This window comes from Mustelus asterias, chromosome 1 (genome assembly GCF_964213995.1).
Source record: "Mustelus asterias chromosome 1, sMusAst1.hap1.1, whole genome shotgun sequence".
NCBI classification, from domain to species: domain Eukaryota; kingdom Metazoa; phylum Chordata; class Chondrichthyes; order Carcharhiniformes; family Triakidae; genus Mustelus; species Mustelus asterias.
The window spans coordinates 121603127-121618588 of NC_135801.1; the positions used below are offsets into that span (position 1 = coordinate 121603127).

At 45.1% G+C, this 15462-nt stretch overlaps 1 protein-coding gene across 1 annotated transcript in view; it reads right to left on the bottom strand.

Moving 5' to 3' along the window:
- Positions 1 to 13161: 13161 nt before the first annotated feature.
- fgl1 (fibrinogen-like 1) overlaps positions 13162 to 15462 on the bottom strand; it is a 35474-nt gene continuing 33173 nt past the window's right edge. Inside the window, exon 8 of the mRNA XM_078217794.1 lies at positions 13162 to 13906. Coding sequence (XP_078073920.1) covers positions 13744 to 13906 — 163 coding nt within the window. The 3' untranslated portion in view covers positions 13162 to 13743. The remainder of the gene's footprint in view (positions 13907 to 15462) is intronic.

Here is a 15462-nt window from a genome sequence, read left to right on the forward strand (position 1 = left end):
CCTCTATAAGATCACCCCTTAGCCTCCTACGTTCTAGAGAAAAAAAGTCCCAGTCTATCCAGCCTCTCCTTATAACCCAAACCATCAAGTCCCAGTAGCATCCTAGTAAATCTTTTCTGCACTCTTTGATCAATGATCAATTGATCAAGACCATGTTGCAATCAAAGATAACTTTCTTCACTGTCCACTATGCCACCAATCCTGGTGTCATCTGCAAACTTCGTAATCATGCCTCCTATATTCTCATCCAAATCATTAATATAAATGACAAATAACAGTGGACACAGCACTGATCCCTGAGGCACACCGCTGGTCACAGGCCTCCAGTTTGAAAAACAACCCTCTACAACTACCTTCTGTCAAAAACAGTAAGAAGTCTTTCAACACCAGGTTAAAGCCCAACAGGTTTATTTGGTAGCACAAGCCACAAGCTTTCGGAGCGCTGCTCCTTCATCAGGTGAGTGGGAGTTATGTTCACAAACAGGGCATATAAGGACACAAACTCAATTTCATAGAATCATAGAAACCCTACAGTGCAGAAGGAGGCCATTCGGCCCATCGAGTCTGCACCGACCACAATCCCACCCAGGCCCTACCCCCACATATTTACCCAGTAATCCCTCTAACCTACGCATCTCAGGACTCTAAGGGGCAATTTTTAACCTGCCCAATCAACCTAACCCGCACATCTTTGGACTGTGGGAGGAAACCGGAGCACCCGGAGGAAACCCACGCAGACACGAGGAGAATGTGCAAGCTCCACACAGACAGTGACCTGAGCCGGGAATCGAACCCGGGACGCTGGAGCTGTGAAGCAGCAGTGCTAACCACTGTGCTACCGTGCCGCCATTATTACAAAATAATGGTTGGAATGTGAGTCTTTACAGGTAATCAAGTCTTAAAGATACAGACAATGTGAGTGGAGAGAGGGTTAAACAGTATGTGGATAAGCCTACTAGAGGAGAGGCTGTACTTGATCTGGTGCTGGCTAATGAACCTGGACAGGTGGAGGATCTCTCGGTGGGTGAGCATCTTGGGGATAGCGATCATAATTCTATCTCCTTCACGATAGCATTGGAAAGAGATAGGATCAGGCAGGCTAGGAAAGTGTTTCTCTGGAGTAAAGGGAAATACAGTGTCATCAGGGAGGAAATTAGACGGGTAAATTGGAAGGAGGCATTCTTGGGGAAAAGTACCGAAGGAGAGTGGAGGATTTTCAAGGAATGTTTGTCTGGAGCTCTGCATGACAACGTTCCGATGAGACAGGGGGGTGTTGGTAGGGTACGGGAACCGTGGTGCACGAAGGTTGTGATGAACCTGGTGAATAAGAAAAGAGAGGCGTACAGAAGGTTCAGAGAGCTAGGAGGTGTTAAGGATTTAGAGGAGTATACGGGATGTAGGAAGGAGCTTAAGAAGGAAATTAGGAGAGCGAGAAGGGGTCATGAGAAGGCCTTGGCGGGTAAGATTAAGGAGAATCCCAAGGCTTTCTACAAATATGTCAAGAGTAAAAGGATGAGATGTGAAGGCATAGGACCCTTAAAAGGTGAAGGGGGAAAAGTTTGTGCGGAACCGTTAGAAATGGCGGAGCTGCTTAATGAATACTTTACCTCGGTATTCACGGTGGAAAGGGATCTGGGTGGTTGTACTGCTGGTTTGCGGTGGACAGAAAGGATCGAGCATGTGGACATAAAGAAAGAGGATGTGTTGGAACTATTGAATGGCATCAAGGTTGGTAAGTCGCCGGGACCGGATGGGATGTACCCCAGGTTACTGTGGGAGGCGAGGGAGGAGATTGCGGAGCCTTTGGCGATGATCTTTGCATCGTCGATGGAGACGGGAGAGGTTCCGGAGGATTGGAGGATTGCAGATGTGGTCCCTATATTCAAGAAAGGGAACAGGGACAGCCCGGGAAATTACCGACCGGTGAGTCTAACCTCAGTGGTTGGTAAGTTGATGGAGAGGATCCTGAGAGACAGGATTTATGATCATCTAGAGAAGTTTAGTATGATCAAAAGTAGTCAGCACGGCTTTGTCAAGGGCAGGTCGTGCCTTACGAGCCTGGTTGAGTTCTTTGAAAATGTGACCAAACACATTGACGAAGGAAGAGCGGTGGATGTGGTCTATATGGACTTCAGCAAGGCGTTCGATAAGGTCCCCCATGCAAGACTTCTTGAGAAAGTGAGAGGGCATGGGATCCAAGGGGCTGTTGCCTTGTGGATCCAGAACTGGCTTGCCTGCAGAAGGCAGAGAGTGGCTGTGGAGGGGTCTTTCTCTGCATGGAGGTCAGTGACCAGTGGAGTGCCCCAGGGATCTGTTCTGGGACCCTTGCTGTTTGTCATTTTCATAAATGACCTGGATGAGGAAGTGGAGGGATGGGTTGGTAAGTTTGCTGACGACACCAAGGTAGGTGGTGCTGTGGATAGTTTGGAGGGATGTCAGAAGTTGCAGCGAGACATAGATAGAATGCAAGACTGGGCGGAGAAGTGGCAGATGGACTTCAACCCGGATAAGTGTGTGGTGATCCATTTTGGCAGATCCAATGGGATGAAGCAGCAGTATAATATGAAGGGTACCATTCTTAGCAGTGTAGAGGATCAGAAGGACCTTAGGGTCCGGGTCCATAGGACTCTTAAATCGGCCTCGCAGGTGGAGGATGCGGTCAAGAAGGTGTACGGCGTACTGGCCTTCATTAATCGAGGGATTGAGTTTAGGAGTCGGGAGATAATGCTGCAGCTTTATAGGACCCTGGTTAGACCCCACTTGGAGTACTGCACGCAGTTCTGGTCACCTCATTACAGGAAAGATGTTGAAGCCATTGAAAGGGTGCAGAGGAGATTTACAAGGATGTTGCCTGGATTGGGGGGCATGCCTTATGAGGATAGGTTGAGGGAGCTTGGTCTCTTCTCCCTGGAGAGACGAAGGATGAGAGGTGACCTGATAGAGGTTTACAAGATGTTGAGAGGTCTGGATAGGGTAGACTCTCAGAGGCTATTTCCAAGGGCTGAAATGGTTGCTACGAGAGGACACAGGTTTAAGGTGCTGGGGGGTAGGTACAGAGGAGATGTCAGGGGTAAGTTTTTCACTCAGAGGGTGGTGGGTGAGTGGAATCGGCTGACGTCGGTGGTGGTGGAGGCAAACTCGTTGGGGTCTTTTAAGAGACTTCTGGATGAGTACATGGGATTTAATGGGATTGAGGGCTATAGATAGGCCTAGAGGTGGGGATGTGATCGGCGCAACTTGTGGGCCGAAGGGCCTGTTTGTGCTGTGGCTTTCTATGTTCTATAAACAGATGTGTATTTTCTCCAGTCAGAACAGTTAGTGAGATTTTGCAAGCCCAGGCAAGTCGTGGGGGTTACTTATAGTGTGTCATGAACCCAAGATCCCGGTTGAGGCTGCAGGAAAGGATGTCCCGAGGCATGGTACGTTGGGGAGGCTATGCTGGCACTACGACAACAGATGAATGAACACTCCTCATAAAATCACCAGGCAGGAGTGTTCTCTTACTGACGGAACACTTCAGCAGTCACGGGCATTCAGCCTCTGATCTTCGGGTAAGCGTTCTCCAAGGCGGCCTTCATGACAGCGCAGAATCGCTGAGCAGAAACTGATAGCTAAGTTCTGCACACATGAGGACAGCCTCAACCGGGATTTTGGATTCATGTCACACTATCATTGTACCTTTAAGACTTGATTACCTGTAAAGACTTGCATTCCAACCATTATTTTGTAAAATGAGTTTGTGTCTTTATATGCCCTGTTTGTGAACAGAACTCCCACTCGCCTGATGAAGGAGCAGTGCTCCGAAAGCTGGTGGCTTGTGCTACCAAATAAACCTGTTGGACTTTAACCTGGTATTGTGAGTCTTACTGTGCTTACCCCAGTCCAACACCAGCTTCTCCACATTCTGTCAAGAAGCCAATTTTGTATCCATTTAGATATCTCACCCTGGATCCCGGGAGATTTAACTTTATGCAACAACCTACCATGCAGTACCTTGTCAAAGGCCTTGCTAAAGTCCATGTAGACAACATCAACTGCACTGCCCTCATCCACCTTTTTGGTTACCCCTTCAAAAAACTCAATCAAATTTGAGAGACATGATTTTCCACTCACAAAGCCATGCTGACTGTCCCTAATCAGTCCTTGCATCTCTAAATGCTTGTAGACCCTGTCTCTCAAAATACCTTCCAACAACTTACCCACCACAGATGTGAGGCTCACTGGCTTGTAGTTCCTAAGCTTTTCCTTGCAGCCCTTTTTTAAACCAAGGCACGACATTTGCCACACTCCAATCTTCAGGCACCTCACCTGTGACTATCGATGATTCAAATATCTCGGCTAGGGGACCCACAATTTCCTCCCTAGCCTCCCACGATGTCCTAGGATACACTTCATCAGGTCCCGGGGATTTATCTACCTTGATGCGCTTTAAGACTTCCAGCACCACCTTCTCTATATGATGTACACTCCTCAAGACATCACTATTTATTTCCCCAAGTTCCTTAACATCCATGTTTTTTCTCAACAGTAAATACTGATTAGAAATATTCATTTAGGATCTCGCCCATCTCTTGTGGATCCATACATAGATGACCTTGTTGAGCCTTAAGAGGCCCTACTCTCTCCCTTTGTTACTCATTTGCTCTTTATGTATTTGTAGAAGCTCTTTGCATTCTCCTTTGCCTTATCTGCCAAAACAATCTCGTGCCCCCTTTTTGCCCTCCTGATTTCTCTTTTAACACTACTCTGACACCCCTTATACTCTTCAATACTTGTCACTAACGGGCCAAGAGGTCCTCGGTACAAACTGTGCAAGGCGGTGGAAGCAATTAGTTGTGGAAATTACTGGCAGCAGTCTTGTCCCAAAGATCTAAATGCAGTGCGACTAGAAGTTGATCAATATCTGCAAATGCCATATCCCCTTGCCTCACACACTGCTCAATATACCACTGCCTCTTCACTCAACTGTCGACAATCTCTATCAATCACAACTCCTAATTAATATTCATAGTTTCACCTCATATACATAGCACTGTCTCACTACATCTCTCAGCTTGCACATACCAGCAGCTGTTCAACCAGGTCAGCCACGTCACCAATCATACAACAACATTCACTGACATATGAGGCATAAACAGAGGCAGTAATACCTAACTCGCAAGGGACAGATACAGCTGCATGTTGTTATCTCCATGAAGGAGACAGAACAGTGAATGGTGTAGCATACAGGGTTCATGTTAAATATCTAAATATATAGTCTCCATCAGTAAAATCACATGACAAAGCAGAAGATTTCTATGTACACCCTCATGCTAAGTCTGCATTGTATATAGTTAGCTTGATATTCAAGAATGGCCAAAGTTTACCAACAGCCTTGCCTCCAATTCATCTGTAAGTCCAGACCCTTGACTAGCCCGGATTCCAGCATCCGCAAAAATTTGCTTTCATCCTTGACTAGCCCATCTAAGATTCATAACAATGATAACCAGAAGCGGTTTTCCACCATGTGAATTGAGCTGGATCCTGGATATTAGAGCCTTTCGTGTAAGCTCTCAATTGCGTGCAATGTCAGTACCTGAGCTAATGCTTGTAAGTATGTGAAATCAAGTGACAGTGTTTCTCCTTAACCACTGTCTTCCTGCTGTTCCACCACTTTGGGCCATTAGTGGACATCCTTTGCTGAAGCTCTGGCCAACATCAGAGCTGAAACCATCAAAGCTTATAGTATGCTCATACCTAATGCTTTTCACATCTCAAATCTCCCTTTTCCCATCACTTGTGATTTACAAGTTGTAGATTTGATTTATTATTGTCACATGTATTAGTGTACAGTGAAAAGTATTTTTTCTTGTACGCTATACTGTCAAAGCATATCGTACATAGAGAATGCAAAATGTAGTGCTACAGTCATAGCTAGGGTGTTGAGAAAGATCAAGTTATTATGAAGTAGGTCCATTTAAAGCTGTTCTTGAGTTGGTTGGTACGTGTCCTCAGACTTTTGTATCTTCTTGACGGAAGAAGGTGGAAAAGAGTACGTCTGGGTCCACTATGACTCTCTCCAACATTTACAGATGCAGCAGAGAAAGCATGCTTTCTGGATGTATTACAGCTTGGTATGGCTCCTGCTCTGATCAAGATCGCAAGAAACTACAAAGGGTGTGAACGTAGCCCAGTCCATCACGCAAACCAGCCTCCCGTCCATTGACTCTGTTTACACTTCCCGCTGCCTCAGAAAAGCCACCAGCATAATAGAACATAGAAACATAGAAAAGCTACAGCACAAACCGGCCCTTCGGCCCACAAGTTGCGCCGAACAATTTCCTTACTTTCTAGGCTCATCTATAACCCTCTATCTTACTAACCTCCATGAACCTATCCAAAAGTCTCTTAGAAGACTCAATCGAATCCGCTTCCACCACCACTACCGGCAGCCGATTCCATGCACCCACCATCCTCTGAGTGAAAAACTTACCCCTAACATCTCTATACCTACTCCCCGGCACCCTAAACCTGTGGCCTCTCGTGACAACCATTTCAGCCCTGGGTAAAAGCCTCTGAGAATCCACTCTATCAATACCTCTCAACATCTTATACACCTCTATCAGGTCACCTCTCATCCTTCGCCTCTCCAAGGAGAATAGCTCTCTCAACCTATCCTCATAAGGCAGACCACTTAATCCCGGCAACATCCTCGTAAATCTCCTCTGCATCCGTTCTATGGCTTCCACATCCTTTCTGTAATGAGGCGACCAGAACTGGGCACAGTACTCCAGGTGGGGTCTGACCAGGGTCCTATACAGCTGCACCATTATCTCCCGATTTCTAAACTCAATTCCTCTATTGATGAAGGCCAGTTTTCCATACGCCTTCTTAACCACAGCCTCTACCTGCGACGCCGCTTTGAGCATCCTATGAACCCGGACCCCAAGATCCCTCTGTTCTTCCACACTGCCAAGCGTCTTACCTTTAATATTATATTCTTGCATCCTATTCGACCTGCCAAAATGAACCACCATGCACTTATCTGGGTTGAAGTCCATCTGCCACTTCTCTGCCCAGTCATGCATCTTATCTGTGTCTCGTTGAAACTGCTGACATCCCTCTACACTATCCACAACACCTCCAACCTTTGTGTCATCAGCAAACTTGCCAACCCATCCTTCCACTTCCTCATCCAGGTCATTTATAAAAATCACAAAAAGCAAGGGTCCCAGAACAGATCCCTGGGGCACCCCACTGGTGACCGACCTCCATGCTGAAAAAGACTCATCTACAACCACTCTTTGCCTTCTGTGGGCAAGACAGTTCTGAATCCACAAAGCAATGTCTCCTTGTATCCCATGCCCCTTCAATTTCTCCATAAGCCTTGCATGGGGCACCTTATCAAACGCCTTACTGAAATCCATATAAACGACATCTACCGCTCTTTCCCCCCCCCCCCTCTCGTCACATCTTCAAAAAACTCAATCAGACTCGTAAGGCATGATCTGCCTCGGACAAAGCCATGCTGGCTACTTCTGATCATACTATTCTTTTCCAAATGTTCATAAATCCTGCCTGTCAGGATCTTCTCCATCAACTTACCTACCACTGAGGTTAGACTCACCGGTCTATAATTTCCTGGGCTATCTCTTCTCCCTTTCTTGAACAACGGAACCACATCCTCCATCCTCCAATCCTCCGGAACCTCTCCCATCTCCATTGATGATGCAAAGATCATCACCAGAGGATCAGCAATCTCTTCCCTCACCTCCCACAGTAACCTGGGGTACATCCCATCCGGTCCCGGCGATTTATCTAACTTGATGCTTTTCAACAGCTCCAACACATCCTCTTTCCTAATGCCCACATGCCCAATCTTCTCAGTCCACTGCAAGCATGCACTGCAACTACCAAGATCCTTTTCCACTGTGAATACTGAAGCAAAGTATTCATTGAGTACCTCTGCTATTTCAACCGGTTCAATACAGACTTTCCCACCGTCACATTTGATAGGTGCTACTCCTTCACATATCCTCTTGCTCTTCACATACTTGTAGAATGCCTTGGGGTTTTCCTTTATCATGTCTGCCAAGGCCTTCTCATGTCCCCTCCTGGCTCTTCTAATTTCCCTCTTTAGTTCCTTCCTACTAGTCGTATACTCTTCTAGATTTCTAACATTACCTAGTTCCCTGAACCTTTTGTAGGGTGCATGGGATCCTTGATCCCACGCAGCCTGGCCATACTCTCTTCCACCACCTTCCATCTGAAAAAAGATGCAAAAGTCTGAGGTCACATACCAACCGACTCAAGAACAGTTACTTCCCTGCTGCTGTCAGACTTTTGCATGGACCTACCTCGCCTTAAGTTGATCTTTCTCTACACCCTAGCTATGACTGTAACATTACATTCTGCACCTTCTCCTTTCCTTCTCCTGCATGTACTTTATGAATGGTATGCTTTGTATAGTGTGCAAGAAAAATACTTTTCACTGTATACTATACAGACTCCAACACACTATATAGTTGCTCAGGGAATGAAAATAGATGGGTGACAGTGAGAGGGGCTGGGAGGAAGCAGTCGGTGCGGGGATCCCCTGTGGTCGTTCCCCTTAGCAACAAGTATTCCACTTTGGATACAGGTGAGGAGGGCGACCTACCAATGGTAAGCCGCAGTGACCAGATCGCCAGCGCTGAGTCCGTCCCTGTGGCTCAGAAGGGAAAGGGGAGAGCGGTAGAGCTATAGTTATTGGGGACTCGTTTGTTAGAGGGATAGATAGGAGGTTCTGTGGCAACAAGAGAGACTCACGGATGGTATGTTGCCTCCCGGATGCCAGGGTCCGTGACATCTCCGACCGTGTCTTCAGGATTCTAAAGGGGGAGGGGGAACAGTCACAAGTCGTGGTGCACGTCGGCACCAAAGACATAGGTAAGAGAGGGGACGGGGATTTAAAACAGGAATTCAGGGAGCTTGGGTGGAAGCTGAGAGCCAGGACAAAACAGGTGGTCATCTCTGGTATGTTGCCGGTGCCACGGGATAGCGAGTTGAGGAACAGGGTGAGAGTGCAGTTAAACACATGGATGCAGGGATGGTGTAGGAGGGAGGGTTTCAGCTATGTGGATAATTGGAACACTTTCTGGGGAAGGTGGGACCTGTACCAACAGGACAGGGTGCACCTGAACCAGAAGGGCACCAATATCCTGGGAGGGAAATTTGCTACGGCTCTTCGGGGGGATATAAAATAATTTGTCAGGGGGATGGGAAAAGGAGTTGTAGTCCAGAGGTCAGTGAGTGTAGTGAGGTACTGGGAAGGGTATCATGGTCAAAGGTGGGTACCAGCAGACAAGAAGGTGGGTTGAAGTGTGTCTACTTCAATGCAAGGAGCATCCGAAATAAGGTAGGTGAACTTGGGGCGTGGATTGGCACTTGGGACTACAATGTTGTGGCCATTACGGAGACATGGGTAGAACAGGGACAGGAATGGTTGTTGGAAGTTCCGGGGTATAGATGTTTCAGTAAGTGTAGGGTAGCTGGTAAAAGAGGTGGAGGAGTGGCACTGTTAATCAAGGAGAGTGTAACGGCTGCAGAAAGGCATTTTGAAGGGGATCTGCCTACAGAGGTAATATGGGCTGAGGTTAGGAATGGGAAAGGAGCGGTCACGTTGTTGGGAGTTTACTATAGGCCCCCAAATAGTAATAGAGATGTGGAGCAAGAAATTGCTAAGCAGATTATGGATAGGTGTGGAGGTCACAGGGTAGTTGTCATGGGGGACTTTAACCTTCCAAATATTGATTGGAACCTTTATAGGTCGAATAGTTCGGATGGGGCAGTTTTTGTGCAGTGTGTGCAGGAAGGGTTCCTGACACAATATGTGGATAAGCCGACAAGAGGTGGGGCCACATTGGATTTGGTAATGGGAAATGAGCCAGGCCAAGTGTTGGATTTGGTTGTGGAAGAGCACTTTGGAGATAGTGACCACAATTCGGTGTCTTTTGTTATTGCAATGGAGAGGGAGAGGGCCATACGGCAGGGCATAGTTTACAATTGGGGGAGAGGTAATTATGATGCAATCAGGCGGGTATTAGGAAGCATAGGATGGGAACAAAAATTGTCAGGCAAAGGCACTAATGATAAGTGGAACTTTTTCAAGGAACAAATACTGCGTGTCCTTGATAGGTATGTCCCTGCCAGGCAGAGAGGAAATGGCCGAGTGAAAGAGGTGGAATGTCTCGTCAAGAGGAAGAAGGAAGCGTATGTTAGGTTGAGAAAACAAGGTTCAGTTGGCTCGATGGAGGGTTACAAGTTCGCAAGAAATGAGCTGAAAAAGGGGCTTAGGAGAGCTAGGAGGGGGCATGAGAAGTCCTTGGCGGGTCGGATCAAGGAAAACCCCAAGGCTTTTTATTCTTATGTGAGGAATAAAAGAATGACCAGGGTGAGGCTGGGGCCGGTCAAGGACGGCAGTGGGAATTTGTGCATGGAGTCAGAAGAGATAGGAAAGGTGATGAATGAATACTTTTCTTCGGTGTTCACCAAGGAGAGGGACCATGTTTTTGAGGAAGAGATGGTGTCACAGGCTGATAGGCTGGAGGAAGTAGATGTTCGGAGGGAGGATGTACTAGCAATTTTGAATAAACTGAAAGTTGATAAGTCCCCTGGGCCTGATGAAATATATCCTAGGATTCTTTGGGAGGCAAGGGATGAGATAGCAGAGCCTTTGGCATTGATCTTTGCATCCTCACTGTCCACGGGGGTGGTGCCAGAGGACTGGAGAGTGGCGAATGTGGTTCCTCTGTTTAAGAAAGGGAATAGAAATGACCCTGGTAATTATAGGCCGGTTAGTCTTACATCGGTGGTCGGTAAGTTGATGGAAAAGGTCCTTCGGGATAGGATTTACGACCATTTAGAAAGATGCAGCTTAATCCGGGTTAGTCAGCACGGATTTGTGAAGGGCAAGTCTTGCCTCACAAATTTGATAGAATTTTTTAAGGAGGTAACTAAGTGTGTAGATGAAGGTAGTGCAGTTGATGTCATATACATGGATTTTAGTAAAGCGTTTGATAAAGTCCCCCACAGTCGGCTTATGAAGAAAGTAAGGATGTGTGGGATAGAGGGAAGTTTGGCCGATTGGATAGGTAACTGGCTATCTAACAGAAGACAGAGGGTGGTGGTGGATGGAAAGTTTTTGGACTGGAAACCGGTTACCAGCAGAGTGCCACAGGGATCAGTGCTTGGTCCTCTGCTATTTGTCATTTTTATAAATGACTTGGAGGAGGGGGCTGAAGGGTGGATCAGTAAATTTGCTGATGACACCAAGATTGGTGGAGTAGTAGATGAGGTGGAGGGCTGTTGTAGGCTGCAAAGAGATATAGATAGGATGCAGAGCTGGGCTGAAAAATGGCAAATGGAGTTTAACCCTGACAAATGCGAGGTGATTCATTTTGGTAGGACAAATTTAAATGTGGATTACAGGGTCAAAGGTAGGGTTCTGAAGAATGTGGAGGAACAGAGAGATCTTGGGGTTCATATCCATAGATCTCTGAAGGTTGCCACTCAAGTGGATAGAGCCGTGAAGAAGGCCTATAGTGTGTTGGCGTTCATTAACAGGGGGTTTGAGTTTAAGAGCCGTGGGGTTATGCTGCAACTGTACAGGACCTTGGTGAGACCACATTTGGAATATTGTGTGCAGTTCTGGTCACCTCACTACAAGAAGGATGTGGAGACACTGGAAAGATTGCAAAGGAGATTTACCAGGATGCTGCCTGGTTTGGAGGGTAGGTCTTATGAGGAAAGGTTGAGGGAACTTGGGCTTTTCTCTTTGGAGCGGAGGGGGTTGAGAGGAGACTTGATAGAGATTTATAAAATGATGAAGGGGATAGATAGAGTGAACGTTCAAAGACTATTTCCTCGGGTGGATGGAGCTATTACAAGGGGGCATAACTATAGGGTTCATGGTGGGAGATATAGGAAGGATGTCCGAGGTAGGTTTTTTACTCAGAGAGTGGTTGGGGTGTGGAATGGACTGCCTGCAGGGATAGTGGAGTCAGAAACTTTAGGAACATTTAAGAAGCTATTGGATAGGCACATGGAGTACTTCGGGATGATAGGGAGGAAATAGCTTGATCTGGGTTTCAGATAAAGCTCGGCACAACATCGTGGGCCGAAGGGCCTGTTCTGTGCTGTACTGTTCTATGTATACCAATACATGGGACAATAAATCAAAAATAAATCACAGCCAATGTTTTTATGTGTCATGGCCAAAATACTTTTGGTGTTAATTATCTCCAGCTGAGAAATGCTCAGTTTCTGACTATAAAGCATTGGTAAATGTCATGATATGGGTATCCAGCCATCTTAACATTAGCCTGGAATTCATTGTGTGTGGGGAACTGTGTGCTTCTGCATGAATGAGGTGATAGGATTGCAGTGATGTAATGGTGCTTGACAACTCTTCTTTGCTGGATTACTATCTGAGCCAAGAGCAAATTGGCACAGGATAAATAGGATCAGAGTTAAATGTGTGACTCAGATTGGTGTGGGAGATATGGATTTTGAGCGATGGGACAAGAGGGAGACACCAAAAAGCTGATGAGGAAAAAATAGAATAGGAGAATAAATATGAACATGAAAACAGATTCTAATAGGTTTTAGAAATATGTAAAACACAAGTGAATAATTAAAGTAAATGGTTATCCCTTTGCAGCAAAAACAGAATAAATTGTCATGGGGAATGAAGAAATGGCAGAGACATTGAACAAATATTTTATGTGTCTTCAAAGCAGAAGACACAAGTTACATACCAGAAATAGAGAGCAACCAAGAGATTAATAAGAGTGAGGAAATTAAGGTAATTAAAATCAGCAGAGAAAAAGCAATTGACAAATCCCCAGGACTTGAAGGCCCCCATTCTGAGATTCTAAAAGGAATATCTGCAAAAATGGTGGATACGCTTGCTATGATTTTCCAAAATACCCTTGATTCTGGAATGATCCCAGTGGATTGGGAGTTAGCAATGTTACGTTGCTTTTCAAGAAAGAAGGGAGAGAGAAAACAGGGAAGTACAGATCAGCTAGGCAGACATCAGTCTTTGTGAAAATGCTGGAATCTATTGTTAAGGAGCACTTAAACAATGTACTTAGTAAAACAGTATGACTAGAACAAGTCAGCATGATTTTGAAAAGGAAATCCTGTTTGACAAATTTATTGAAGTCTTTTTGAGAAAGTATAGGGGAGATGAAGGGGAATTAGTATATGTAACATACTTGGATTACCTAAAGGCATTTGATAAGGTGGCACTCAAAAGCTTAATACACGAGATAAAGACAGGATAAAAACAGAACTGTTGAATCTAAATGCTGAGGACAAAATCCATGCACAGTTTAAGTAACAAAATGGCATGGTTTGTTTTGGCTTCACGTGTATTTAAGAAAACATATTTCAGAAATAGTGATAACATACCGTATGCATTGCATTTAATACATATTTAAGCCCCAAAATCATTCTTATTATCGTGAGTAATGAGTCACTTTCGCTTTGTGACCATCCAAATGTTATAATCCAAACATATAAAGCTTCTAATGCAAAGGAGTAAATGGACTGCATTATATTTTACCATTACTCATTCCAGAAACACGGCAAAGAAACAATAGTGCAGTACACTGAATGGATTATAATTCTGTATGATGAGATGCTGCATTAGGTATTAATGAAGTAATTAATTAGTATAATAATACACATTTAAAGTAAGTGAATGAAGGATAGGAACACTCATTCTGTACTTGGTACAAATTCAGAAGGTCTAATCTTCATGACTGTGGATTTCAGTGAATACCACCACCCATGCCAAGTATACCAAACAATTCCATCATCTGTCTTTGAAGTAAAAGCTCCTCTCTTGTAATAATGCCCATTCAGGTTGGCAGAGTGACATCTACAAAAATCAAAGTTACACATTGTTTAAAAAATAATGAATGATCATTTCTTGCAGTGAACTTATCTGTAAATACAGTACAAGCTTGCACATCAAACATGTTATTTTTGTTGACTAATGCTAATCCAATCTGTATTTCAAATTAACATAGTCTATGAAATTATTTGCAATAATAACAGCTAAATTCCATTATGCTTTGTTTTGTTTCCTGTTTTTATCTTTGATGTCACTTGTTTCTCTCCTTGTGTTCTTCTAGAGTTCTGCGTTAATCTCTTTTTTCTCCTGTGTTTTCCTTTAATCTTTTGTTCTTGTGACAGTTGAATTAGTGAATACTGGTTGGTTGCAGTATGGGGTAGTGGTTAAGCAGGTGGAGGAAAGGCTTTGACATGGGGGACACAAGATAATTTTCGGTGATAGGTGGTGACATTACATGACCACAGGGTTGTCAAAGCAGAAGTTTTAAGAGCTGGGTTCCACATTCATCATTGAGAACATCTGTAACCAGGTTCATCCCAATATACAGGGTACTTAGCGATATGGACGCCAGGGAAATTCCCAGACCTTAGCCATGTTTTGAGCAAACAAAGGGAATATTATGGTCCTAGCAAAGACCTGATGTACCTAAGCCCAGTGAATTTCCTGCCATCACGATGAACTTATACCAAGAATCTGCCGCTGAACCTTGAGAAACTTCAATCTTTATCCTGTTGGTAGAGATCTGCTTAAATGAAAGTTTTCAGATGTAGACAACACAGGTGAAGTAGGAGGAGGAGCTTCTGGCTCAGCTCCTTTTAGTTGCCGCCAATTCCCACCACACATTTTCATCCCACCCCCCCCTGCACACATCCACACTCTTCTGGCACTTTCCTGAGAGTCAAATGCCAGTAGCTCAACCTCATTAAAGGAAGGATGTGGAAAAGATTAAAAGGGTGCAGAGGAGATTTACAAGGATGTTGCCTGGATTGAGTGGCATGCCTTACAAGGATAGGCTGAGGGAGCTCGGTCTTTTCTCCTTGGAGAGACGTAGGATGAGAGGAGACCTAATAGATGTATATAAGATGTTGAGAGGCATAGATCGGGTGGACTCTCAAGGCTTTTTCCCAGGGTGGAAATGGCTGCTACGAGAGGACACAGGTTTAAGGTGCTGGGGGGTAGGCACGGGGGAAATGTTAGGGGGAAGTTTTTCACACAGAGGGCGAGTGGAATCGGCTGCCGTCAGTGGTGGTGGAGGCAAACTCAATAGGGTCTTTTAAGAGACTCCTGGATGAGTACATGAGACTTAATAGGATGGAGGGTTATAGGTAGGCCTAAAAGGTAGGGATATGTTCGGCACATCTTGTGGGGCCGAAGGGCCTGTTGTGTGCTGTAGTTTTTCTATGTTTTTATGTTTCTAACCAAGTTATTGAAATAAAATTGAAGACCCATTTTGGAACCAGCTTCAGGCCTTCTGGTTGGGGATTTCACTGCCTCTGAATGGTATTTCTGAACCTGACACCTGACTAATTTTTACTCCATTATCTCTGGGTTGCTAGTCTAGTTCCATAACCATTATGCTA